A 27,724-nucleotide genomic window follows, 5' to 3' on the forward strand; every position below is an offset into this window, starting at 1 on the left:
TTATTTAAAATCAAAATTAAAAATGGAACCTATGTTGGTTAAGTTCCATTGGTTAGGAATCTGTTTTAAGCAAAAAATGAATTTTTTAGGTTATGTTACTGAAAAGTTCAGGAATATGTTATCTGTCTTTGTCGCTGCCTCCCTCACGTTGACTTTATCCTCAGACTCTGTGTAGAGGCAAGATGACGACCAGCAATGCAGATCCTCTCAGGTTCAAATCCAGCTCAGAAGAGAACCTATATTCTTTAAGAGTCTGAAGACGAGTTCTAGACTTGATTCTTGCTGGTCTTAGTTGGATCCAATGTTCCTCTCTGAACCAGTTCCATGGTCAAGGGAATGGACTTCCACAATCACTTTAGATCTGAGTCATTTGCCTAGCCTTGGGGCTGGGATTGGTATCAACCCCATGAAGGCACATGGAATGAAAGCAGGCGGAGTAGTTCTTCACAGGAGATTCAGATCACTGTTCACAGAAAATGGGTAAATGTAAGCTGTGGCAAAAACGATAAATGCCTAAAGTCACTTGTGCCAGTGACTTTGCATTTGGTTTATCTTTTTCAGAAACAAAACTCATAATTTCTATTGGAGTAGCATGTCCATTAGAAGGCACATCTAGCTGATGATGACAGAAACTTAAAATAACCATGGCTTAACAAAATGGAGGCCCCCCCACCCCAGGTAGGCAGTCCAAGACTGAATTAGCATTTCCATGACAAAACCAACGCCCCTTTGAATTGCTGCAGCTCCTGCAATCACATTTGCATTCCAGGATGGAAGGAAGAAAGCAAATAAATGAGTGTCCATCAATTGTCTACCTCCCTTTTACTGGAAAGTCCTGCTCAACAACTTCTACTTGCACCTCACTGGCCAGAACTTGGTCACATGGCCATGTATACCTGTAAGGATGTCTGGGAAATGTGCTTATTTAGATCGGTACAATGCCACCTCTAATAATAACTCAATAGGTGTTTTGTTAGTAAGGAAGAACTAGTGAAAGGCTATTAGGTAGATAGCTAGTGGTCTTTCTACATGTGTTAACTCATTAACTGATATGGATGCCATCTGAGGTTTAACAACCCAATGCATTTTATACATTTACGACTTAAAACGCATTTTAGAGGTAGATGGTAAGATGAATAATGGAACTAATATATACCCTAAAATTAGTAACAGGGTGTTCATTGAATGAGTATCAAACAAGGAAGTCAAAAAAAGAGTTAAAGATGATTCTGACTTATCTGTCTCTTGAATACTTGGCTGTAGTGATGCCTTTGCCTAAGATAAGGAACATAAGAGGAGTGCCAGGTTTTCAGCAGAAGTTAAAGCGTTAAGTTTTGGACATTGAACACTATAAATGCTGGCATCAGATGACCTTTCGGGTGATGTCATTTGTTCACCAGCTGCGCACTTTGATATCTATTGTGCATTTTCTGGCAGAGTACAGAGAACTAGATACTTTAGAAATTTTCCGCTTCCCTCAGTCCCTCTCTTTCAACTTGTGATCTAGGTTCCTGAAAATCATGGAAAGTTGGGTCCAAGGAACCTTTAATTCCAATTCTATAGCTTAGAACAAGAGAGAGGTCTTTGTGGAGTCAAGCATGGGTTGCGTATTTTTCATTATCCTAAGTACTGGAAATACATCTATTAATAAGGAAAAAAATGCCTTCAAGCTATGCTTTGTTATCATTACTTATTTATCAATCCCTATTTTTTCATGTCATACTACATTAAATTCCAAAGACAAGGAATTCCACAGAGCTTAGTGGAATTTTGTATGGGTGCTGTAATTTAATTATAAACATTGAACAAATGCTAAACAGTCTAAGGCAATTTGAAATATAAATAAGCAGTACATTCATGGGAGCTACTGTTGCTCAAGGTAAATATTAATTGTTGCTAGAATGAATAAATAGTTCTTCTGTTTATTCTTATGTAATGTCACACTTGGCTTCCTATTGGGTCTTTACAAGTGGTTGATCAAATGGTTTTTTTTAAGGTCTGGAAAACACTACGGATCTAGCTTTTGAGAATATACCCAGTCTGGGATAGGGAGACAAAAGTTTCTGTGTTCAGGGAGTAAGTAGCTTCTCTAAAAACCCTTTTAATTTGTACACACAATGAGTGGTGGCAAAGCAGTATCACTGTGACAGTTGTTTGGGTGATGTCATTTGTTCACCAGTCAGGCAGCTGGGCATTTTGAAAATCTGTTGCCATTTCTTGGCAGAAAGCACAGAGATAAGAGCATTTATGCTTTGGAAAGGACCTTTCTGTGTTTAACCAAAAGCATTTTTTTTTTAAAAGTGGAGGTTTTCCTTATCTTCAATCATTACTAATTCCATTGTCTTATTGTCTTTTTTTTCCATCTATCCTTTTCTGCAAATATAAAACTGAAATCATCTTATCCCTCAAAATGGCTTTTCTTTCTGCTTTCTCTTGTTGAATGGTGCTGTCTTCTACCCAGTTCTCCTAAGGCAGAGATCTGTAAGTCATCCAAGATTACTTTTTCCTTCTTGATCACCAAGTTCTGCTGTTCTTCCGTAGTTAACGTGTTCTTTCTCCCTGTGTCTGTTGCTTGTATCCATGATCGAACTCTTACCATCTCTCTCCTGGACTTGTGCAACTCTTGAGACTCTCTGTTCACTCCTGCCCCGCTCCCATCCAGCCCCCACAATAACTTCTGGTGTAATCTATAAAAAAGAAATTTGGATTATGTTACTCCTCTTTAAATCCTTCAGTGACTCCACCATATTGCTAGTAAGTCAGAATTGGACCTACATTTTCAACAGTGTGACTTAAAACAGAATACTTCCAAGGAGACATATAGTGGTTCAAACAAAAGTATTTTGGCTATTTCATTTCTACCTATTCTTTCAAAAGGCTAGAATGATAAGGGTATATTCATTCTTTACATTAAGGGTTACATCTTTGGCATGTATAGGAGCATAGCTGCTCACTTTCTGTAAAACAGGACTGGCTATTACATGCTCTCCCTTCCTCTCAAGAGGTATCATGGGGTGTTTATCATCCCCATGTAGTTCTTTACACTTTTATTTCATATGAATTAATTTCTAAGAGATCTATATCTCAATGTTTATCATATATTATTGTTTTAATAATTTTAAACTTCATGTAAATAAGGTACTGCCGTGTATATTCCTCAACTTTTTTGATATGCATTGCTTGTGAGATTCATCATGTAGCCCTCTAGTACAGTGGTTATCAAACTTTAGCCTACATCAGAATCACCTGGAGAGCTTGTCAACTGGTGGGCCTCACCCCCAGATTTCTGATTCAGAAGATCTCAGATTGGGTCTGAGAATATGCATTTCTCATACGTTTGCAGGTGATACTGCTATTCCTAGGACCGTACTTTGAGAATCACTGTTCTAGGTCAACATTTCCCAACCTTTTAAATTTTATTTTAATTTTTTTGACTCATGGACCCATTTAATATTAATACATAACTTCACATAACTACATGAATTTAAAAATAATTTTAGGCCTTCCCTGGTGGCACAGTGGTTAAGAATCCACCTGCCAATGCAGGGGACATGGGTTTGATCGCTGGTCCGGGCAGATCCCACATGCTGCGGAGCAATTAAGCCCATGCACCACAACTACTGAGCCTGCGCTCTAGATCCTGTGAGCCACAACTACTGAGCCCAGGTCTAGGCACCTGGAGAGCCCGTGCTCTGCAACAAGAGAAGCCACCGCAATAAGAAGCATACGCACCACAACCAAGAGTAGCCGCCTCTCACTGCAACTAGAGAAAGCCCACGCGCAGCAACAAAGACCCAATGCAGCCAAAAATAAATAAATAGAATAAATAAATTAAAAAAATTAAAAAAATCAGTTTATAATTTCATAATTTTTACATATTATAAAGAAAGGCTTTAAGTTAAAAAAATTCTGTCACCATAGTATTAAGCATTGTGGTTGTCTAGAGCCTTGCTACTCGAAGTGTGGTCTGTAGACCAACAGAGCTGGGAACTTGTTAGAAATGCAGACTCTCAGGCCTCACCCCAGACCTAATGAATCAGAATCGGAACTTTAACAACATACCCAGGTGATTAGTATGCACATTAAAATTGAAGTTGGTGGTCTAAGGCTCACATTAAATATGATCCTAATAATATGTAAAACAAATAAGAAACACTTCAAATTTTAACGTTTAAAAAGTAGCACATGATTCATTTACTTTCATTATCTTATTTTCATGTAAGAAAATGCATCATTTCTTGGAAAATAAAACTAACATCAAATTTGGTTTGAGGACCAACTGCTGACATTTAATGATGTTTTAAAACACAACAATGGACAAAATTGTATTTATGACCTGATGTTTGGAAATATTACTATTTTACCTAAAAAACCAACTGCCTTGTTTTGATGATTTTCATGAAATAATAGATTCCTGACTGCTACTTGCAATAACCTCTCTGCAAATAATACATTATGTGTATGGCGAGTGTTTTCCCCACCAAGTTAAAGCTTAATTGGATATAATTTTTGTTATATTTATTATTTTTCATTTTTCTTGAAGTAGTAGTCGAAACATCTTTCATCAGATAGTAGCAGTTTGACATCCAGAGAGAATTATCTTGGGGCAAATTTGCAAAATTGTTATCACTTAAAAATTTTATTCGTGTTTTAATATCATTGTTCATTATACCTCTTTTCTTTAAACAACGATCTGTGGGGATAATAATAACGGGATACCATTTAGGGTTGGGAAGATCAGAGTTTTATATGTAGAAACCTAAAAGAGTGCCTGGCACATAGTATGTTTTACATAAATGACTGTGTCAACCCCATCCTCCTCTTCCTCCTTGTCTTCTTCCTCTTCTTCACCATCTTTATTTCATTCCATAGCAGCTCAGGATAGAGAAATTTAACTATCTACTGCGTAAAGCTGAGAGGTAGAGTGGACCCAATACAGATCTCAGCAACTTTTCTTCCAGGCAAGGGAGAACACTATAAAGTGGAGTCACGGAGAACTAGAAACTAGGTTCATGTAAGCAGTAATCAAGGTCTGAGTCTGTGATGGTTCTTAGTGTTATTTACTGGCTTTTTTTTCCTGCTAGTCATTTGATATGATTGCACTTCCTAACTCTTGTTGGCCAGGGTCATGTGACTGCTTGAGGCCATTGAATTGTGAACAGAAATTGTGTGTGTCATTAGCTGCTGGGAAAAGATCCTCCAAAACTATCTTTCCCTCTGGCACAGTGACTGGTTATTGTTAGGATGATGGCTGTTCTGACAGCTTGGGTTTCTGTGTGACTGTGATATGTGGAGCACCCCTGCCATGGTTGAGATGTAACATGATCAAGAAATAGACCTTAGTTGTTTCAAGCTGCTAAGATTTGGGGGTTGTTTATTACTGCAGCATTATATAGCTTGTACTGACTAATATAGTTTTTTGATGGGTTTTGAAAACCGAAAGTATGGAAGTGGGGTGAGGGTGAGCTAGATGCCAAAAACTACACAGTTCTTGCTAGGAGCCCAAGAACCAAAGAGAGTCCTCAGGAGTGTGTCACAATCTAGTGTCGGTATACGGGACACAAGGTGGAGGGAGTGGTTGGGATCTTTCTAGTGCCTCCCTCCTTCAGAAAAGTGATACACTATCAAAAGTATACAAATCTACATACATTGTGAAACATATCTGTTCTACTCCTTGCCAGTGTGAAAATAGAAATATGAAAATCAATGTAGAAAATGATGTAGGAAAACTAGGATTTAGGAAGAATCATGTTGAAGGGCTGAAAGATTGTTCAGTACCCAGAAGGTAGTAGGTTTCCCCATTTCCTCCCTGTTGTACATGTTCACATCCACACATGCTTACATGCCCATATGCTCACATATGCATAATATTTTTAAAAAATATTTATTTATTTATTTATGGCTGAGTTGTGTCTTTGTTGCTGCTCGCGGGCTCTCTCTAGTTGTGGCGAGCAGGGGCTACTCTTCGTTGTGGTGTGTGGGCTTCTCATTGTGGTGGCTTCTCTTGTTGCAAAGCATGGGCTCTAGGCGCTCAGAATTCAGTAGTTGTGGCTCGCGGGCTCTAGAGCGCAGGCTCAGCAGTTGTGGTGCATGTGGGATCTTCCTGGACCAGGGCTCGAACCCATGTCCCCTGCATTGGCAGGCAGATTCTTAACCACTACGCCCAGGGAAGCCCCTGCATAATATTTTTATCAACTCCACTTGTGATTACAAATCATTGTCCTCCTTAGTATATCATCCCCAGTGAGGCCTGTCTGGATACAGTACTTAAAATTGCAAACTTTCACCCTTTCCCCCCCACACTACTGACATCCTAACTAGTAGCTCTGTTTTTTTTTTCCCCATAGAACTTAGCATATTCTTTAGTTTATTTACTTATTTTTAAAATTTATGTCAATAATTTTATTGACATATATAGTTGATTTACAGTGTTGTTTTAATTTCTACTGTAAAACAAAATGACTCAGTTATACATATATATTCTTTTTCATATTCTTTTCCATTATGGTTTATCACAGGATATTGAATATAGTTCCCTATGCTATGAAGTAGGACATTGTTGTTTATCCATCCTATATATAATAGTTTGCATCTGCTAATCCCAAACTCCCAATTCTTTGCCCCCTCCCAACACCCTGGCAACCACAAATCTGTTCTCTATGTCTGTGAGTCTGTTCTTGTTTTTGTACACATGTTCATTTGTGTCGTATTTTAGATTCCACGTATGTGATATCATATGGTATTTGTCTTTCTCTTTCTGACTTACGTTGCTTAGTATGATAATCTCTAGGTCCATTCATGTTGCTGCAAATGGCATTATTTCATTCATTTTAATGGCTGAGTAATATTACATTGAATATATACCACATCTTCTTTAGCCATTCATCTGTTGATGGACATTTAGGTTGCTTCCATGTCTTGGCTATTGTAAATAGTGCTGCTATGAACATAGGGGTGCATGTATCTTTTCTAATTATAGTTTGTCTGGGTATATGCCCAGGAGTGGATTACTGGATCATATGGCAATTCTATTTTTACTTTTTTGAGGAACCTCTGTACTGTTTTCCATAGTGGCTGCACAAATGTACATTCCCACCAACAGCATAGGGGGGTTCCCTTCACACCCTCTCCAGCATTTATTATTTGTAGACTTTTTAATGATGGCCATTTTGACTGGTGTGATGTGGTACCTTGTTGTTTTGATTTGCATTTCTCTAATAATTAGCAACGATGAGCATCTTTTTTGTGTGCCTATTGGCCATCCATGTGTCTTCTTTGGAGAAATGTCTATTTAGGTCTTCTGCCCATTTTTCAACTGAGTTTTTTGTTATTAAATTGTAGGAGCTGTTTGTATATTTTTGAAGTTAGGCCCTTGTCAGTCACATCATTTGCAAATATTTTCTCCCAGTCTGTAGGTTGTCTTTTCATTTTGTTTATGGCTTCCTTTGCTGTGCAAAAGCTTGTAAGTTTCATTAGGTCCCATTTGTTTATTTTTGCTTTTATATCTATTGCCTTGGAAGAGTGACCTAAGAAAATTTCTGTAGTTTACTGTTATTGTTTGTCTCTCCACAACTAGAATGCAAGCACCACAGAGAAAGAAAATTTTTATCTATTTTGTTTACTGAGAACAGTACCTGATATATAACAGTACTTGTTGAATTGCAGTACATTCATGAAGGAGAAACCCGGGAAGATGATCTGGATCCTGCTAGCTGCCTAGGTGTTCCAAGAAGGAAAACTAAAGCTGATGCAACTTTGTGATCTCAACCACATTTTAAACTACACTTTGATTCTCTTGCTTTCATTCCCTAGCATTTAAAATAGTTCCAGTCAAGCAGAATTAAGCTTCTTTGTGAAATTGTTAATATGTCATGTTTAAAGACTGAGTTTTGAAGGTAGCACAAAAAGTGGGAAAGAATATGGGCTTTAGAGAGAAATCACTTCATTGTCACCTATTAAGGTGTGACTTTGGGCAAGTTACTTATCCACGGACTCTAAATTTTACCATATGTAAAATTAGAATAAAAAATGCTTTGTATGGACTAAATACACATAAAGTTATGTGAAAGTGCTTAGTATACAGTAGGTACTGGTTTATTTGGGTCCCTTCTCCTTTCTCTCATCACCAGAAAACCAGCTTTTATTACATTTCTATTTAATGTTATTATACATATTTTCAATTTAGCTCTAATTTTGGTTCCCATGACCTTTTGTTAGATTATTTTAGTAATCTTTGGTAAGCTAAAATTTCAGTACATACAAAGAGCCCATATACCATTCACCAGGGCATGGGTTTGGGGGAATTGTTGGAGAAGGTCTGAGTTTCCTAGTTTTTTTACACAAAAGTAGTTTTGCCTTCATCTTGTTGTCATCTGAAATATCAACAATGCTATCCTCATTGGTTGACATTTTAGACTTTAGGGCTGGAAAGAATCAATTCCTTCCTTTCGCATATTAAGAAATTAAGTCATCTATTTGGTAAATGGCAGAGTAAAGGGTAAGAGTTCTAATTGACTTCTTGTTCAGTGCTCTTTCTAACATATTATACTTTCATCTAGATTAAATTATTTTCATCTAAATGAAATACACAATTTGATGGGTTTTGTTGTCCACATGATAATGTTGACACAAACTTTTATCACATATATTTAACTTTTTGAATAGGTGATACATGCTTGGGTCACTGAAGGGTATACATGAAAGTTAGCCTCCCTTAGCTCTGCCCCCAGCTACAAAAGGCCACCAGTGCTCTGTGCATATATCCATGTATTCACCTATCATTTTACACAAATGTAAACTTTTATGTACTTTGCTGTTTTCACTTAAAAATGTGAAAGTACTATATACATGTGTTTTGCTTCTCAGAGCTCCATAACCGCCTCTTCTTACTCCCAGGTGTCGTTAGTTGATTGATTTTTTAAAATTCATGAACAAGCACTCATTGAGCACTGAGTTAGGTACTATTCTAGGCTCTGGGAGTGGAAGAGTAAACAAGATAGAAGAAAACCACTGTTTTCACAGAGCTTAGTTTCTTGGTTTGTGATTGGTGATATGATAGGGGTACAAATAATGGTCTCTAGGATAGGCCAGAAGAGGGAGAAATGAATTTCTTCAGACATGATCAGAGGAAGCTTTAAGGAAAAAGTGGAAATTTATTTGGATTTTAAGTGATGGGTAGAAATTCAGCAGGAAGAACTGGGAAGAAAGGGTACTCCATCACGAATATATTAGAATTTTTGTTGTTTCAGTCTTATGCAGCTGTTGTTTTGCATGGTAGCACTTGAAGTTCTACATTTAAGGATACTATTTGCTTGACATTTTAGTAAATTGATTCCTTTTGGAGATGGCTTCTTTACTTGCAAAATAAAATTGTCTTAGAAATCAATTTCTGCTGATCTAATTCTTTTTTCTTCTAATTTGTTTACTTGAACTAGATATGAGGATTTTTATAGATGACTTCTACCTATTTGACCCTTTTCATTCAGTTATAAGAGTTTTCATCTTTGTTTTACTTTTTTATTATAATTTGATATGTGTATGTTGTAATTAACTATTATTTGCTTTAGTGCAGTTATGTGCTTACAGCAGAGGTTGTCAACCTTGGCTATACACTAGGATCATTTGGAGAGTTTTAAAAATGCTGATGCTTAAACCCCACCTGGGTCTGGGATGTGGCCTGGGTACCAGGATTTTCAAAAGTGCCTCAGGTGATTTTACTTTGCAGCGAAACTTGGCTTATTTGGGAGGTAACCAAAACATGCTTTCTGCTTTCGGAAAGTAGGTAACCATGGTTCACCTGAGTGGTGTGATCAATCTGTCATCTCAAATCTCTTGTTTAGAATAAAGTGAAATGGTTAGAATTGGATGGCAGAATGAGGTCCTGGAGTTTGTTAGAGCACTTTTATTGTTAATCACCAAACCATAAATGGAATTAAGCATAATCTATGGAGAGAATAATTTTAAGGCCTTTAAATTCTGTGTGGGTGGGGGAAGGGATAACAGTTCTTGTTTTGATCTCTATACAAATCAAAGTTATTAGGCTCATTATGTAAGTCAGAAATTAATAAATCTGTTTTTACAGCCTATAACAATTATTAATTTATTGTTAGTATAGTTAGGCAAACATTGTTCTCAAGCTCTTGTTTACTTTGTCACCTACTTTCAATGTAATAAGTACTCCATTACCGTAAGAGGATCTTTGTTTATTCCAGTAACAAGGTGTTGCACAAGGACTTGTAAACTCAAATAGTTACCTCCCTGAGGTATCAGACCTTCCAGAAGGAAACCAAACTGAACCATAGACTACTCCTTTCTTTTATTCTGAAAAATGATCTAGTCTATTTCCAGCTTGGAATTGGGAACTGTCGTCAGGTTAGGGATGTTTACTGTGATTTCACTGTTGGGTTTGAAGTATCGTGAATTCCCAGATACACCCATATCTTGCAGTATGGACTGCAGTAGGGTCACAAACTTCTTGTACATCTATGTGGCATATTAGCACGCTGTCTGAAACTAGTGGGGCTCAGTGAATAGAACAGATAATCAGACAAAATTGGGTTCAAAGCCCAGATTTTCTATTTATAAGCTGTATTACCTTGATTTACTTAACTTATTTAACCTTAGTTTCCAAGTCTGGAAAACTGGGGGAAATGATACCTAAGTTCCAAGTTTGTTAATGAGGTAAAATAGTTTAGATTCTTAACATAGTGCCTGCCCACAGTTGATCTGTAATAAATAATAGTGCCCTGGTTTTGATATAGAATTACTCTAGAGAATTATTCTAGTGAAATGATACTTGAGAACAAATCAAGCTCTATATTTTCTTATTGAATCTATTATGAATCTTATTATTAATAATGTCTGTTGGGAGTGGTGTATATGAGTCACATTTTATGTAGCTGAATTTTTAAATACTTGTGAACTTCTCATAAACCTGATAATATCCTGATAAAGGTGTTGATACCATACCTGTGTTTATTGTGATAGGTTTTATAACTTTCATTATGTTTAGAGACATTTTACAAGAACTTGAAGATTCTTGAAGTATGAAGGGAGAAGTTAGAAAGTTGATAGTATAGACTGGGCAGTATAGTATAGTCAGGGCACAACCCCTAGGTTCATACATACACAATGAAAATATAAGTGAAGTGTAATAGGCCATGTTGAGGCATAGCCAAACTAATTAGTTCATTCATTACAAAATGTTTATTGTGTTCCTCCGTGTGCCCAAATAAGATCATCATGGTAATGACTCCTATTTTCTGCCTTTCAAAATTGTTCTCATTTTTAAAGGCGTAATTCAAATGTGGTCTGTTTGATGAAGTCACCCCTCCCCCTTACACAACTTAAAAGGAATTTCTTTTTCCTCCATTCTGTCAGCATGTGATCTCTACCCTGACACTGGCACTTATTTCACTGTTTCACATTAAAAGCGGGGCTGCAACTAAGTTACAGGCATTGGGTTTGAAGGTTGTATGGGGTCCTGGTTAAGGGCACTGGTTTTAACATCAGAGAGATGTTATTTTAATCTCTACTTTGTCACTTACTTTCTTTATGAAGATTTGTCCTTTCTGAGCTCAATTTACTTATCTGTTAGATGGGGATAAAAGCTTCTACCTTATAGTTTTGTTGAAAGTTTAAGTGATATAAGTGACCTGAGATAGTAAATGTTCAACAAATGGTAGTGAATATTGTTATTGTTGTTCTTGTTTGTGTAAAGCATGTTATTTATTGTATGCAAATATGATACATGACTTAAAACCTCCTCCTTTAGATTGTGCACTTTTAAAAATGGGGGACTATTGCTTGGCATTTTTACATAAGGTTTAATAAATTAATATTTGTTGTTAACTACATTAACTTTCATCTCTCCTTGACTTTTAAAAAGAAGAATATTGGCATATATCAAAAAAATGTCATAAAAGTTGTTTTCTAATGCCTTTGTTTTAAAATCACTGCAGGTCCCTTCTTATCTCATAATGTCAATGTCCTGAAATCTGAGGATTCCACCAAGATAATATGATAGGAACTTTCAGTGATTTGGAGCCGTATCCTACTTAGACTAATGCGGGCCTTCCAGGTTTCCTAAGAGCTTGTACAGCAGCACACACTGCTGTTGTTAATCGGCACAGGCAAGAATGCCATCTTTGCCTCAAGAAAGAGGTAAGCAGCTTGATTTAATCATGTGTACCTATTATGTGGCTGCATTATAGATCAACACTGCTAATTTTTTTAAGAATTAAAAATTAATTGGGGACTCGAAGAATCAGCATTTATAATTTTACCTTGTGGGGGGCATTTATGTTCTCTGGTATGGAGTTTTTTGTTATTTCAGTGATGTTTGGTTGGTTTACATTTCTTTTAAAGTTATTCAGGGACCCTCTCCCCTGGATCTGAATACAGAATTGCCTTATCAAAGCACGATGAAAAGGAAAGTCAGAAAGAAGAAAAAGAAGGGAACCATTACAGCAAATGTTGCTGGGACAAAGTTTGAAATTGGTAGGTCTCCTCAGAATCATGAGATTTTCATAATTGTTGGAAAAACTAATTTGATGTTGAAAACAACATAGAAATTCAGAGATAATTATCTTCTCAGAGATAATTATCTTCTATGTAATGGATTTTTGAATGGCTTCTATAAAATTTTCTTTTTTTATGAGATATTTAACATGTCAGTAATCAAATAGAACATCACTGTAAACTAAAAGGCTTTAGTTATTGATGGGATTGGATTAAATATATATGATTTTGATTAATACTTAGTTTTTAAATCAAGTGTAAAGTAATATGAGCAGTAAAACCAATGGTTCTAGCTTTAATCTTTAAATACAGAAGTGCTTAGGAAAATTGTATTGTTGTAATGCATTTTTCACTTGGGGCTAAAATTATGTTTAATCTTTAACATTCATTATTTTGTAAATCTTTTTTTTTTTTTTTTTTTGCTGTACACGGGCCTCTCACTGTTGTGGCCTCTCCTGTTGCGGAGCACAGGCTCCGGACGCACAGGCTCAGCAGCCATGGCTCACGGGCCCAGCCGCTCCGTGGCATGTGGGATCCTCCCGGACTGGGGCACGAACCCGTGTCCCCTGCATTGGCAGGCAGACTCTCAACCACTGCGCCACCAGGGAAGCCCTGTAAATCATTTTTAAAACAGATTAAAAATGTAAAATGAAAAGTGCAGAATTTGAGATTTATATTAAACAATGAGAACCTGACAATAGAGTAAGAACATATTTCTCTCTATGCTTTAAAAATTATTTTGATGATACTGTTGCCTTTTATTAATAGAATTTTAGTTTTTATATGTAAGCAGTATCTGCAGTGGAGAGAATAGGTAAGAATTAATTACCTTAAATTAAGATACTTTTGCCCGGCACTGAGAAACTCATTACTACTACAAGTACTCAAAAAATCTTCCTCTTTTTAAAACATAATTTTGCATTAAAAGAGTTGAGGAAACCATGTGAATCTCAAGAATGTTAATTATTCTTACTCTTATTAACCTTTGAGGGTCGTGTTTCCACTTACAGTAATTCACCAAAGTTCATCAGGGGTCAATGGAATATTTCATAGGAATCGAGGTCCCCTAATACTCTATTTCAACAAGTGTTCCTCAGAGGAAAAAACTTTGGGCGAGTTAGTGTGGAAGGGTGAGATGTGAATTATGTGTAGCGTATTTTCTAGAGTGAAAAAACAAGAGTAACTGTTGTCAAGGTGACTAATGGGCGGTGTCAGCTTATCCTCCTGTTTGCTTTTAAGGTCTTGGTGGGGTTTATAAGCAACTTGATCTAAAGGCGAGTGTTTTTGACTGTAGTTCCCTCTCACTTCTAAGGGCTGAAGTTGCATTAGCCTTCTTCACACTGATTCCAGACCTCTTTGCTGAGCCTGCTCAGTTGTGTTTAGCAAAAGCCCTGGCTAGATCAGGCTTGGAGACTTGGACAAGGGACTGCTGGGAGAATACAAAGCTAAGTATAGGGGAGGGAAAGAGACAATTGGCTGTGTGTCCAGGAGAAAGTGTTACCTTGCTTTCCCTTATTTAACCTTGTGATATGCAACAGATTACTTCTTGTAATTTAATTACTGCTCCTTTGACAGGTTGAATTATATAATAGAAAGATAATTAATCCATAGTCAGGACACTTGTGTTTTGTTCCTGGTGTTGCCTGTTTCCTCATGTAGAATACTTTGATCACTACTAGTCTTAATATTAATTCTTTTATAACCCTGGACCAAATATTTTCACATGAATTACCTCATTTAATCTTCCAGTAACCCTGTCAAATAGGCTGCATTACTCCCTTGTTGTCCTTTTCCCTGACTTTCCTCACTCTAATAGTGAATTTGAAGTGGCTAACAGCCATAAGAAAATAAATAAGGAAAAATAAAAACAGTAAAATAGGATGAATCTTGTGGCTGATCAGAATACAAACTGCATTCCATGAAATCCTGTATAGTTAGAGATGTGCATGGGTTTGACTCTGAGCTTCCTAGCAAGCAAAGCAAATCATCGAAACATAATCAGCTATATAGAATACACAGTGCCCAGAAGATAAAACCATACTGGTTATTCAAGAGAAATGCAATTTTTTTCTAATTCTGAGTCTTGAGAGAAATTTCTCCCATAATTCCTCTTGGAGACACATTGTGGAATGGGGAACTACATTCTCACACTAGTCCTATAATTAATACATTATGAAATTTTAATTATTACTTTTTAAAATGCCCCTTAGCACAGTTGAAGAAACTGAAGCTCACTGAGAGTTAGCAACTTACTCAAGATCGTACAGATGGCAAAAGTAGAACTTGAATCTGAATTAATTTGCTTCCAAATTTAGTGTTCTTTTTACTCTATCATACTGCCTAAATAAAATATGAATTGAAATTTAAATTGAGGAACATTAAGGTGTCCTCTGTATCTAAAATTCAGAGAGTTGTTGCATGGATTCCTATTTTTAAAACTCCTGAACAGCCTCTGAAAGCTCTATGGGTCAAGGTAAGAAAAAAGTAGGACAAATTTGTGAGGAATGTATTTTTGGTAATTTTCATTAAATGGGGACAAGACAGATTGGAGAAGGGGGTACTTAATTATGCAAGGGGAAATGTGAGAAAAATGGTTGGTGTGGTTATCTCTATTTTATCAGTGGGGAGTTTGGTTTGGTAGAAATTCAATATTGAGGCAATTACTTCACTTCTTTTTGTACAGAGAGCTCCTAAAAGACCAACATTTAAAAGCACGGATTTAGGCTTTGGCTGCCAACAGCCTTCTATTTGAAACTGACATGTTAAAGGAAGTTCTTTTCTATGCAATGGAGGATGGTATACTTAAAAAAGATGCCAATTGATTTCTAAAACTTCAATTCAAACAAAAATATGATTAAATAGCTTAGCTGAAAAAAATAGTGACAGTTTAATACCCTACATTGTATTTTTCTTTGAAGTTCAACTTTGTCAGCTCTCCAAGCTTTGAATTTCATAATAAGAGAGATTTATATATGACCGACCTTACAAATTTGACTTTGAGAATCTAAAAAAAGAATGGATCTTTTCCACCATTATGTACCCTGAATGTTCCCAGCCTCACCAGCTCATGTGTACATTAATACCCACATTTTAGTAGCTCATTATACTCCCTCCGTCCATAACTGCCACCAGTTCCATCTCTCTCCTCAGGGGTTTCCCAGTTATTTGAGAGGCCCAGGGCAATGACTTCCATGCACTCAGAAATGGGTCTGCCCCTGAGCTGCGGTTCTGGCCTTGTCATTGTTTTCTGCTTGTGAACCAGTGAAAGAACTCTCCTAGGCTGTGTCACTATGGTCCTTGCCCTCCCCACGAGCTCTAGATGACACAGAAGCTCTTGGGCCCTCAGGACGCCAGCACTGCATGGTGGTCTGCAGCAGAGAGAGGAACAGCCCTTTCCCCAAATTCTTGTACTGTATGTTGTCACGTAGGTCTTCAGAACAATCCCACGTTTTATCAAGCTTCTCATGGATAAAAGCAACTTCACCTCAACAATCCCTTCCCTGACCTCATCCGTCTCCAGTCACTGTCCTCTTCTTTTATTATGCCTGTGTTCTAGGCATTATTGCATAAAAAGCCCATTCTTTCTCCTCAGCCAAAAAGAAATCAAGAGTCCCTAGGACTTGACCAGCAGGTGTCTGGTCATCAGTTGCGTACTTGAGCCAAGTACATTCAGACAATTAATCCCTTTTTACCGTATCTCCCCATATATAGGGCAGTAAAAAGAAAATGTTTAAAAATAAACATCGAAGTGCTGCTAATTTGTTACGCCATTCTATTAAGACTCCAAATTCTGTTGGAACCTAAATTTATCCTAAGTATTTGCTGATCTTTATTCTAAATTTGAACTTCATTGGAAGAAAAATGTCAATATGTTAATTGTGTAATTGTGATATCAATGTGTTGATTGTGAAATCTAAAAAACAAGATTTTCTCTGAGCATAAATTTTTTCCATAGGATTAGAGGGTTGGGAGCAGATAGGAGGGCCAGAGTTTCCAAATCTCTACTGTAATTCTGCTTCATTATTTTGTATCCTGTGTCAATATAGCTGACTTGGTTTTAACTGCTAAAAATAATTTGAACTAGGGAGGTGGAAAATATAGGATAGGTTTAATGATCGGGGCTATTTTTATCTTTTCCTTTTTGTACCTAACCCAAGGTCATGAAAAAGCCATAAGTACATTTTCCTGAGTAGAGGTGTTGTCAGCTGTGTGTGTATTTTCACTATGCTATGAATAATCACTAAACTCTTTAATAGTGTTTGTACCTGTTAAATCTCAGAAAATTGAAACTAAGGATTTTGGGTGCCACTTAAAAACAGTTCTCTGTTGCTATTGAGTATAATTTGGCATTAAATTGTTGTAGCTAAAGATAAGGTTATGCTATAACTAATGGAAATTTTACAAGTGAAATACTGTGAGCTAAAATTGATATATATCAAAAAATATTTTCATAATGAATGTATTTCAGAAGTATTTTAATTTTGGTTTAACTTAACTGTTTACTTGCAGTTCGTTTAGTAATAGATGAAATGGGATTTATGAAAACGCCAGATGAGGATGAAACAAGTAACCTTATATGGTGTGATTCAGCTGTTCAGCAGGAGAAGATTGCAGAGCTGCGAAATTACCAGGTGGGAAATTAATCATGACCAATTTTTGGTCAGTAGGAAAGTTATATGAATTCCATTATAATTTTCTTTAGATAAGGCTCTTAATAAGTTGACATATTAAATTTCAGTTCTAATTTACCTGAATAGCCTGTTTTGTTGCTGTCCAGTTATACTGACTCTTTGCCTGAAGACTGCATCCTCTCAAATTTAACTTTTAACCTCTTTCCATCTTTAAGGAAGAATTGATAGAGGAAAACTCTTCCTACGCTGGTGCTTTGCATTATGCTTAAAGATGAACAATGTGGAGTAGATTGCATAAAGAGATCTGAACACAGATATCCCTTGTAATGTCAGCTATGTGTAATTTGGCTTCATTATTTTATTTCTGGAATGTAATACAAACATATTAAAAAATAAAAAAGCCAAATACATGGAATTTTAGACAATTGAGATTTTGAATAGTTCTTCCTGTTAGTGTAGAGGGTTATACAAAATTGACTGTAGGCAACAAATTAGTCCATTTTCATCAGGTTTTTTTGTTTTCTACTAAAAAAAATTAAACTCAAAGAATGAATGTAACTTTATTATAGTATAAATGAATATATTCATTAAGTTAATGAAAATATTAATGTTGACCTTTTTATTTTCCAGAGGATCAACCATTTTCCAGGAATGGGGGAGATCTGTAGGAAGGATTTCCTAGCAAGAAATATGACCAAGTAATCTTCATTTTCTTGTAGTAGAGAAGACCTGTTCAAAAATTACATTTTGAATGTCATAGTGCTATCTTTCACAAATTTATATTGATTTGAAATGATATTTTGTTGGAAGAGATAGAATTTTAGAGCTAGGAGTGTTTTAAAATTTTCCTGGTTCTATTCTTTGACTTTGCAGAGGAGGTAATTGAGGGTCAGAGACATGAATATCTTGCACAAAGTCAAATAGCTAACAGCAGAGCTGGAGTAGAAACCTGGTCTCCAGAATTTCAAGGTTCTTTTCACTGCAACTTGCTGTCTCTCTAGCAGCATAAGTTTTTCTTTTAAATGTAAAAAGTTTTCTGTACATGGCATTCAATATATACTTAATTATTTTCAGTTAAACCTTGCAGGAACTAATTTGTTGCATTATATCCCGCCTGTGGGTATGTATGTGTTCAGAATACTGGTTATTGAGCATCTAATATGAGCCAGGCACTGTAATAGGTGCCTGTGTGCACACATATACGCATACACACATGTATATGTTCCTACCTGGGGATACATGCACACATATTTATCTCAGAGACCATTATTTAGAGTAATAATCTGCTTTCATGGGAAAAACTGTTAACAGGTAAAGTGTTATACTGAATATACTGCGGAATTTTTGTGCAGCTTATATTTCTGTTGATTAGATTTTTTTTATTTTAAGAAAGTTGATAAATTGTATGCTTGGATTTTTTTCTAAATATAACAAAGAATGGTATCATTCATAAACACCTCATGGTTAGTTTTAAAATGTATTGTTCTATTAAAGCTTTAACTTGATCTAATTTCACATTATTGTTAAAATATAATAAATACATGCAAAGGTGTTGGAAATAAAAACAAGTACATTAGCACTGTTATTGTGCTTCCTTTAGATGTGTGTGTGTGTTTGTGTGTGTATGTGTGTGTGTGTTTCAAAGCAATCAGTGTTAGCCTATTTGGTACTGAGATTATTTACCTGGTTGGCTTATTTTGGATTTGACAGATGTAGTTGGTGATTATTTTCCTTCTCATAGAGGAAACGTAACTTTTTTTATCGGGTTCTCTTGAAAGAGCACTTGAAATATGTAGCTGTATGACCTTCCAGTTTTTGTGGAAGCCAGGTAGCTTATATATTCCACACCCTAGTCTTACAGTATAGGCCCTGCTTCTGTGCATATTATATACTATGGTCCCATTTTAGTTTTAACTGATCTTGTTTGGAAACAGTAACTACTCATCTATAAAAGACTTGCATAAATTTATAAAGAAGACTTTTTGAAACAATCAGATTTTCTTAAATAGGTAATATTTTAAAATATTTCTAAGGATTTTAAAATTGTTATTGGGAATCAGTATGTACCAAATAATTAGCATTTGGATTAATCAAAAGCAAACATTTTATACCTAGTATTGTATCAGTATCCCTAAGTTATGTACCAAATAGGCAGCCTGATTTATAGCAAATATAAAAATGTCAGGCCATACATTGTAGCCATAAAACTACATGTATAGGTAGATGTAGTTGATGTAAACAAAACCTGACTCAGAGGCTTCAATGGTTTTCTCACAAAAGTAGTAAAACTCCAGAAAACACCGGGGTAAAAGGCAATCTAAAATTTTTCCCTATGGATGACCCAGCAAACTCCAAATCATCTTTTAAGAAGCAATACGAATGGCACCTGGCTGTGAACCGTACTAACCACCCGCATCCCAGAGGCAGAGTTAATGCCGCCTTCCACATGTTACCTTGCCTTATGTAGCTTTATTGCACCTATCACACTGTATTTAACTAATAGCCTATATATAAATTCCTTAGAACAGAGACCATGTTAATCCTCAGTGCCCAACACGTAGTATATACTCAAATGTTTGATCTACTAATATGTAAATTAATACATGGGGCAGAAATTCTTGTCTATTTTTTCCACTAATGTATCCCTAGTATCTAGAATAGTGCCTAACATATAGTAGGTGATTAATAGGCATTTTAAAAAATTAATGAATTGATCAATAAATGAAGAAATGGAGGGAATTTAAATCCTTGTAGTAAATGTCAGTAGCACAGAGAAAGAAAGTTTAGATAAGTTTGAATAGAAATTACTTTTCATATTATCTCTAACTTACAGAATGATCAAGTCCCGGCCTCTGGATTATACCTTTGTTCCTCGAACATGGATCTTCCCTGCTGAATATACACAATTTCAGAATTATATGAAAGAATTAAAGAAAAAAAGAAAGCAGAAGACTTTTATAGTAAAACCAGCTAATGGTGCAATGGGTCATGGGTAGGTATTTTTCATATGGAATACATAAAAATTTTAAAAAATTGGGGGAAAGAATAAGTGTGACCATTTGCTCATGGTTGAGTACTAATATGAAAAAAAAATAAAATAGCTTTCTAACTTTTGCTTTTTTGGAACTAAATATTTAATGAGCCCTTTTACCCTGTCCTGGAGACTTCAATAATTCAATCTAAAAATTTAATCAACAGGTTGTGAGACTTTGATAGGAGACTACAAAATAGAGAAAGTAAATATTTTCTAATTTTTTTCTTAAACATAAAATTTGCATTCATCATAATTTTAGAGTAAGCTTGGAGAGGAAAATCAGTTGATACAATAGAGCTAAATTGAGTTGGTGAATGAAATGGAAAGGGTGTTACTGTTTTCATCTTAAAAAAAAATCTTAAGCACAAAATATCTATTTTCTTTGCTTTACAAATGATTTTTTTCTTTATGTAGCCATGGTAATTGGATTGAAGATGAGTAGAACACATTTTAAGTTAAAGTGCTGAGAACTAGACCTGTTAGCTGGGGATAGATTATACAACTTAATATTCCTGTTTACTTTTGCTTTCTTATGTTAGTTTTCTGCTGTTTACTTTTTCAAAGAAAATGTGGCTGAAGCTACTTTTAATAAAAACACAAGTAATTTTTATCTTTGATTTAGAGTGCTGTGGGGAAAAAAGATATTTGGAAATATAGCTGCCAGGTAAATTACTGTTCAACACATTTCCTTTTAACTTTTAATCATAATTTAATAATTTAATCAGACATTATTTTAAACTGTGGTTTAGTGACTTAAAAGACAAACGACATGTAGTGTTAGTGGAAATTGTATATTAATTGTTTAATGTAAATTTGGTTCACTATATGTTAGTATCAAGGTAAACATTTTGGGGAAGATAATTGAAGTTCACATTTTCTCAATTTTAATGTTAAAAATTATGTTAAAAATTCATTTTTATATATATTTAATGTTAGTATAATAGTTAATAATATGAATTGACTACAGTAATAAAATAGCTGAAAAAGTATACTATACATACTGTGCTGCCATGGTTTATCTCATGCAATGCAGAAGTACATAGGTAAAGTACACCTCTCTCATCTGTAGAATATATCTATTTCCTTGCTGGTTTTCTGTTTAATTGTCCTGTTCATTATTGAGAGTGGGGGGCATTGAACACTTCAGCTGCTATTGTTGAACTGTCTATCTGTGCCTTCAATTCTATCAGTTTTTGCTTCATATATTTTGGAGCTCTGTTGTGAGGTGCATATGTTTATAATTATTATATCTTCTTGATGCATTGACTTTTAAAAATTATTATATTACTGTTCTTCTTCATCTCTTGCAGTACTTTTTGTCTTAAAGTCTATTTTGTCTGATACTAGTATAGCCACTTCAGTTCTCTCTTGGTTACTGTTTGCATGGAATATCTTTTCCATTTGTTCACTTTCAGCCTATTTAAGTCTTTGAATATAAAGTGTGGCTCTTGTTGACAGCATGTAGTTGGGCCATATTTTTTATACATTCTGCCAAATCTTGTCTTTCAACTGGAGAGTTAATCCATTCTTATTTATTATGTAATTATTGATAAGGAAAGATTTACTTTTGGCATTTTGCTATTTGTTTTCTTTATGTCTTATATAGTTTTCATACCTCAATTTCTCCATTTCTGCCCTCTTGTGTATTACATGGGTATTTTCTAGTGTACCATTTTAATTTCATTGTCATTTATTTTACTATATATTTTTTGAGTTATTTTTTAAATGGTTGCTTTGGGGTTACAATTAGCATCTCCATTTATAACAACCTAGTTTGGATTAATATCATTACTTTTAACAGTAAAAACAACAACAACAACAACAACAAAACTTGCTTCTATTTGCCTCTGCCCCCTTTATGATGTTTTTGTCACAAATTACACCTGTATGTATTGTGTACCCATCAAAATAGATTTATAATAATTGTTTTATGCAGTTGTGTTTTAAATAATACAGGAAAAATAAGCAGTTACAAACCTAAACTACACTAGTAGTGACTTTTATTTTTACCTATGTAGTAATCTTTACAGGTGCTCTTTATTTCTTTGTGTAGATTTGAATTACTGCCTAGTGTCCCTTTGCTTCAGCCTGAAGGATTGTCTTTAGCATTTCTTATAGGCCAGGTATAATAGCAACAAAATCTCTCAGTTTTTGTTTATCTGGTAATGTCTTAATTTCTCTTTCAATTTTGAATATTTTGTCAGGTATAGATTTCTTGGTTAACAGTTTTTTTTTTTTTCTTTTTCTATCAGCACTTTGAATATGTCATCTTACTGTGTTCTGCCCTCCATTGTTTCTGATGAGAAATTAGCTCTTTATCTTAATGAGGATCCCTTGGGTGGGATGAGTGGCCTGTCTTGCTACTTTTTTCTCTTTCTCTAGGCTTTTGACAGTTTGATTAGAACATGTCTTAGTGTGGCTCTCTTTGAGTTTATCTTACTTGAAATTTATTAGGCTTCTTGATTTGTAGGTTAATATTTTTCATCAGATTGGGAGATTCTCAGCCATTAATTCTTCAAAGAGTCTTTTTGCCCCTCTCTCTTTTCTTCTTTTGAGACACCCATTATTAGTGTGTTGATATTATTGATGTTGTCTTGCAGGACTCTTAAGCTCTGTTCATTTTTCTTCATTCTTTTTCCTTTCTGTTCCTCAGACTAATCTCAATTGATTTATCTTCAGGTTTACTGAGTCTTTCCCTGCCTTCCCACATCTTCTGTTTAGCCCCTCTAATGTATTTTTGTTTCAGTTATTGTACTTTTCAACTTCAGAATTTTTGTTTGGTTACCCCCACCTACCCCGCCACCTTAAAAAGTAATTTCTATCTCTACTGATATTCTGCATTGGTGAGATATTATTCCCATGGTTTCCTTCAGTTCTTTGTACATGATTTCCTTTAGCTCTTTGAACAAATTTAAAATAGTTGATTTAAATAATTTATTGTCTAGTCAGCCAAATGTCTGGGTTTCCTCAGGTATAGTTTCTATTAATTGAGAATTTTTTTTGTGTACGGGTCATACTTTTTTTTTTGAATGACTCATGATATTTTGTTGAAAATTGGACATTTTGTGTATTGTAATGTAGCAACTCTGACAATTAGATTCTCCCTCCTCTACAGGATTTTTTGTTACCATTTGTTCTAGTTGATGTTTATTTGTTTAGTGACCTTTCTGAAATAATTTTGTAAAGTTTGTATTTTTTAATTGTGTGTGACCTCTGAAGTTCCTGTTCTGTTAGATCAGTGGTCAGTGTAATTGTCCAATCCGTTAGTAATTGAACAGAAATTTCCTTAAACACTGGGAACCAAATATCTGTATCTATATCTATATCCATATACACACACACATATATATATGTGTGTGTGTGTATATGGATATAGATATAGATATACATATATATCCCCCAATCCTTGCAGGTGGTGTGTGTGTGTGTGTGTGTGTGTGTTAGAACATGCCTTCAACACTTAGCTAGGTAGTTTATAACTCTGCCTTAGCCTTCACCTCCTACTTGATGGTTAGCTGGAGGTAAGAGCTTAGGGCCATCTCAGATCTTTCCTGAGCATGCACTTAGCCCTGGGCATTCATGTAGTCTTCTAGAATCCCAGAAATATATGAGAGCTTTTCAAAGTCCTTATTCCCCAAAGATTGTCATTCCTGTCTTTCCCCCCAATCTTTGCAGTTAGTCTGACGGTTTTCCCAACTGCTATTTGTTGCAGGGACTACTACATTTGTCTTTAAATGTTTTCAATATTGTCTCTGCCGACCACCCCCTCCCCCCCCGCAAGTAGCTGCCTCAGCACTGGGAGAGTTTGCAGTTAGACAAGATAAAAGAAAACCTTTGAGATTGTCCAGGGAACCACAGAACTGAATTAAACAAATAGACAAACAAACAAACAAACAAAACAACCACAAGAATAGGTCTGTTCTACTGCCTCTAGAACCAGTACCTGTACTGGGAACACAGGTTATTGCTCAAGGCCACTGCTGAGCTGGGGGTTGGGGGTGGTACCAGAGTAAATTAAAATGCTAGGAATCTCTTTTACACAGATTCAGCTGGGTTTTTTTGTTGTTGTTTGTTTTTTATTACATGTTCCTTGGTTAGTATCCATGGTTCTAAAAAAGTTGCTTCTGACAGTATTTTTATGCTGTATTTTTTTTGTGTGTGTGTGATGGGACCACTTTCCTCTTGAGTATTACCTACAACTTTGTTAAAATCCTGACTCCATAACAAATTATTCTTTTAACCTTTTCTTTAAATTTAGGATTTCTTTGATAAGAAATGGTGACAAACTTCCATCTCAGGATCATTTGATTGTTCAAGAATACATTGAAAAGCCTTTCCTAATGGAAGGTTACAAGTTTGATTTACGAATTTATATTCTGGTAACATCGTGTGATCCACTAAAAATATTTCTCTACCACGATGGACTTGTGCGAATGGGAACAGAGAAGTACATTCCACCTAATGAGACCAATTTGGTAAGTGATACCAGACACTATGATTTTATTAATTTATTCAACATCTATTTTTTAAAACACCTATTGTGTATAAATGTTAAATGACCAAAGTTCCTCCTCTCAGGCTTTTATAGTCTAGAAGAATTATATACATAAATAAGACTGCCTCTAATTTAAGACAGCTTTGTGGAAATTAGAAAAAAAAGTGCCTGCTTCTCCAGGTAGGCTAATTAGGAAAATACACCCCATCTGGGTGCTGTGAGCATGAGGATGGATTTTGAAGTATATATGTGTGTGTAGTGGTACTGGATAGAAATGATTGATACAGAAATACAAATTAAAATAATATGCCATTGAGAAATACAGATAAAGTGTTATAGAATTGAGTGTAGGAATAGGTTTTGTTCAGCTTCTCATGGGAGAGGTGGTATTTGAGCAGTCTTTGTATGAAAGGTATGGTTTAAACATGTAGAATGTGGGAGAAAGTATATGAAACAGAGAAAGCAAAAGTTATCAGAAAGTAGAGTTATTTTTTGTTGGAACAAAAGAGAAGATTTTAAATTTATGTTGATCAATTGTGAAGTAGAGACATAAATTGGCAGTTTCATAGTACGTTTTTAATTCTGTTAAGTGGAGATTTTTGTAAGTATTTTTCCATTAAGATTATCTTTGTGTAACCATAACATATTGATGAAAGTCATAACTGTAGTTTATGAAGGTCAAACTGTAATTTATTATCATAATTTATCATGAAAGTCATAAATGTAATTTATAGTTTATGAGAGACAAACCGTACTTTATTATCCATACTTCAAAGTTTAGTTAACCTCTACCTCTATTTTTGGATCTACTAATTACAGTAAAAAAATATACCTAATTAAGGATCGTTTCCCATTTTTGTCAAAGGCCTGGTTATTGTTCTATAATATTATGCACATAAATGACTACATTGAGTGGTCATTTTCCAAAATTAAATGACTAATCATAAATGTTGCTACGTTCAATTAACTAAAAAATGTTGTAAACCTGGCAAAGGAAGAATAAGGGAACTGTCAAAGTTTTTACAGGGAAGGAAGATAAAAGAAAGAATCATCTCTTCAAAGCTCATAAGGTGTGGATACATCCAAGCTCCAAGAAATGTTTGAACTCCACTGCATTCTAGACATTGTGCTGGTTTGGGAAAAACGGTGACCAAGACAGATACAGTACTTGATCTCACAAAAGCAACAATCTAGTGGGGAGGCAGAAAATAAAATAAGCAATTATAATACCCAGTGGTAAGTGTAATGGTTTAAGAAACTGAGAATGCTATGGCAGTGCATAGCAGGAACATCTAACTCAGTTGGAGATACAGTTAGAGAGGGAGTTTGTAAAGTGAAATCTGAAGAGTGAGGGGTTAGCTAAGTTAGAGGTGGGGTGGGATGGGTTAAGACTCCAGGTAGAAGAATGGCCCAGAGGTAGGAGGGAGAGTGATACGTCTGGAGAGAGCACACACGTTCAATATGGCTAAAGTACAGACTAAGACATCAGGATGGAGAGTCCCAGAGGCCAGATCTTGGTAGATCATGGCTAGGATTTTGGAACTTAACCTAAGAAGAAGGGAAGCATTGAAAGATTTTAAACAAGGGAAAGAAGGAATGAGATTGTTGTCTTAAAAAGGTCACCTGGTCTATGGTGTGGGGAATGTGAGATGGGGCTGTAGATGGATAGGGGAGACTAGAGTAAGGGAGACAAGAAGCTGTATTCTAGTCTAACCACATGTGAGAGACAAGATGACTTAATTTGAAGTGATAGTAGGGCAGGACTACGAATAAGAACACAGATTTCAGATATATTTACGATACCATGGGTAACACTGATATACCAACAAGTTGATTTGTAGAATAAGGGAAAGAGAGAGAGAAATTAAGGATAAAACTGAAAAGAGTTTTGGCACAGCAGTTGGGTGGATGGTGACATTCACTGTGATAGGGAGTATAGGAGCTTTTAAAGTTTTGCAGAAAGCTGATGTGTTTGATTTGAGATGCCTGTGTGACTTCCAAATGGATCTATACTATTGGCATTTGGATATACAGTATAGGTCTAAAGCTCAGATGAGAGAACTGAGCTGCAGGCGTAATTTGGGGCTTATCAGTTTATAGATTATAATTAAAATAGTTGGAGTGGGTAAGACTGGATTATATATATGTAAAGCAGATAGTCATGTTTTGAGAGGAAAGAGTAAAGGAAGAGATAGGAAAGGGTAAGACTTGAAAGCTCATTTAGGTGATAAAGTGATTTATTCTAATTTCTTAAGTTGGATGTATGTGATTTGCTTAAGTACACTGGGTTAGGAAATCATATTGAAAGATTGGGAGTCAGGAAATGTGGCCTCTAGGTTTCGCTTTGCCAAGTGCTCTTGAGTCACATAATCCCCTGGCTTTGGTTTTCACATATATGAAAAATGATGTTCTCCTGTATAAACATCAGTGTTCCTCATATATCTCTAAAATTTCACGGTTGAGTTCCTACATGAAGATACTAAAAATTTAAAAAGTGAAGTGCAAAACTTTATCTAAAGTGAGATCACTCTTATTTAAAAGATAAGTTTAAGAAAAAAGGTGGAAAAAATAAACCAAAATGCTCCCATTGGTTGTTTTTGGACAGCAGACTGCTTCATATTTTTTTCCTTCTTCGTATTTCCAATTTTTAAAATAGCGTGCATTTTGTCGTGAGCTGTATATTGATAAGCTACATGTAAGGAAATCATGAGAGAATTTCAGAAATTGAAATATAATAAACATAAATTTTTTTGCCACCCCGTGTAGCAGTCAGTCAATCCTTGAAAGGTTCTGTATATTCCAATTCATTATTTTGAGCCTATACACTATAAAATAGGATAGAGAATAGTTATATACTTTTTATGCATTGCAGGTTGCTATTTGATTCAGAGCTGCCATTACTTCTTCTTATGGCAAATGTCCAACTGACAGTGAACTGTTTAGAAGGGGATTTTTGTCAAAGTAGATGTGAAATTGTGGAATTTCCAATGCTACATATAAAAATAATGTTTTAAGAAAAATGCAAAGTTCCATTTCTTATTCACA

At 35.4% G+C, this 27,724-nt stretch overlaps 1 protein-coding gene across 4 annotated transcripts in view; it reads left to right on the top strand.

Moving 5' to 3' along the window:
* Positions 1-12,001: 12,001 nt before the first annotated feature.
* The window catches only part of TTLL7 (tubulin tyrosine ligase like 7), a 97,987-nt gene continuing 82,264 nt past the window's right edge, over positions 12,002-27,724 (top strand). For all 4 annotated transcript variants that reach the window (XR_009538894.1, XR_009538895.1, XM_060139661.1 and 1 more), the window contains exons 1-6: positions 12,002-12,162; positions 12,367-12,498; positions 17,029-17,150; positions 17,781-17,848; positions 19,984-20,142; positions 24,443-24,659. Coding sequence is in view for 2 of the 4 variants with exons in the window: in XM_060139661.1 (XP_059995644.1) it covers positions 12,138-12,162; positions 12,367-12,498; positions 17,029-17,150; positions 17,781-17,848; positions 19,984-20,142; positions 24,443-24,659 (723 nt within the window). In the remaining 2 variants the exon portion in view is untranslated. The remainder of the gene's footprint in view (positions 12,163-12,366; positions 12,499-17,028; positions 17,151-17,780; positions 17,849-19,983; positions 20,143-24,442; positions 24,660-27,724) is intronic.

This window comes from Lagenorhynchus albirostris, chromosome 2, assembly GCF_949774975.1.
Source record: "Lagenorhynchus albirostris chromosome 2, mLagAlb1.1, whole genome shotgun sequence".
In the NCBI taxonomy this organism is placed as follows: domain Eukaryota; kingdom Metazoa; phylum Chordata; class Mammalia; order Artiodactyla; family Delphinidae; genus Lagenorhynchus; species Lagenorhynchus albirostris.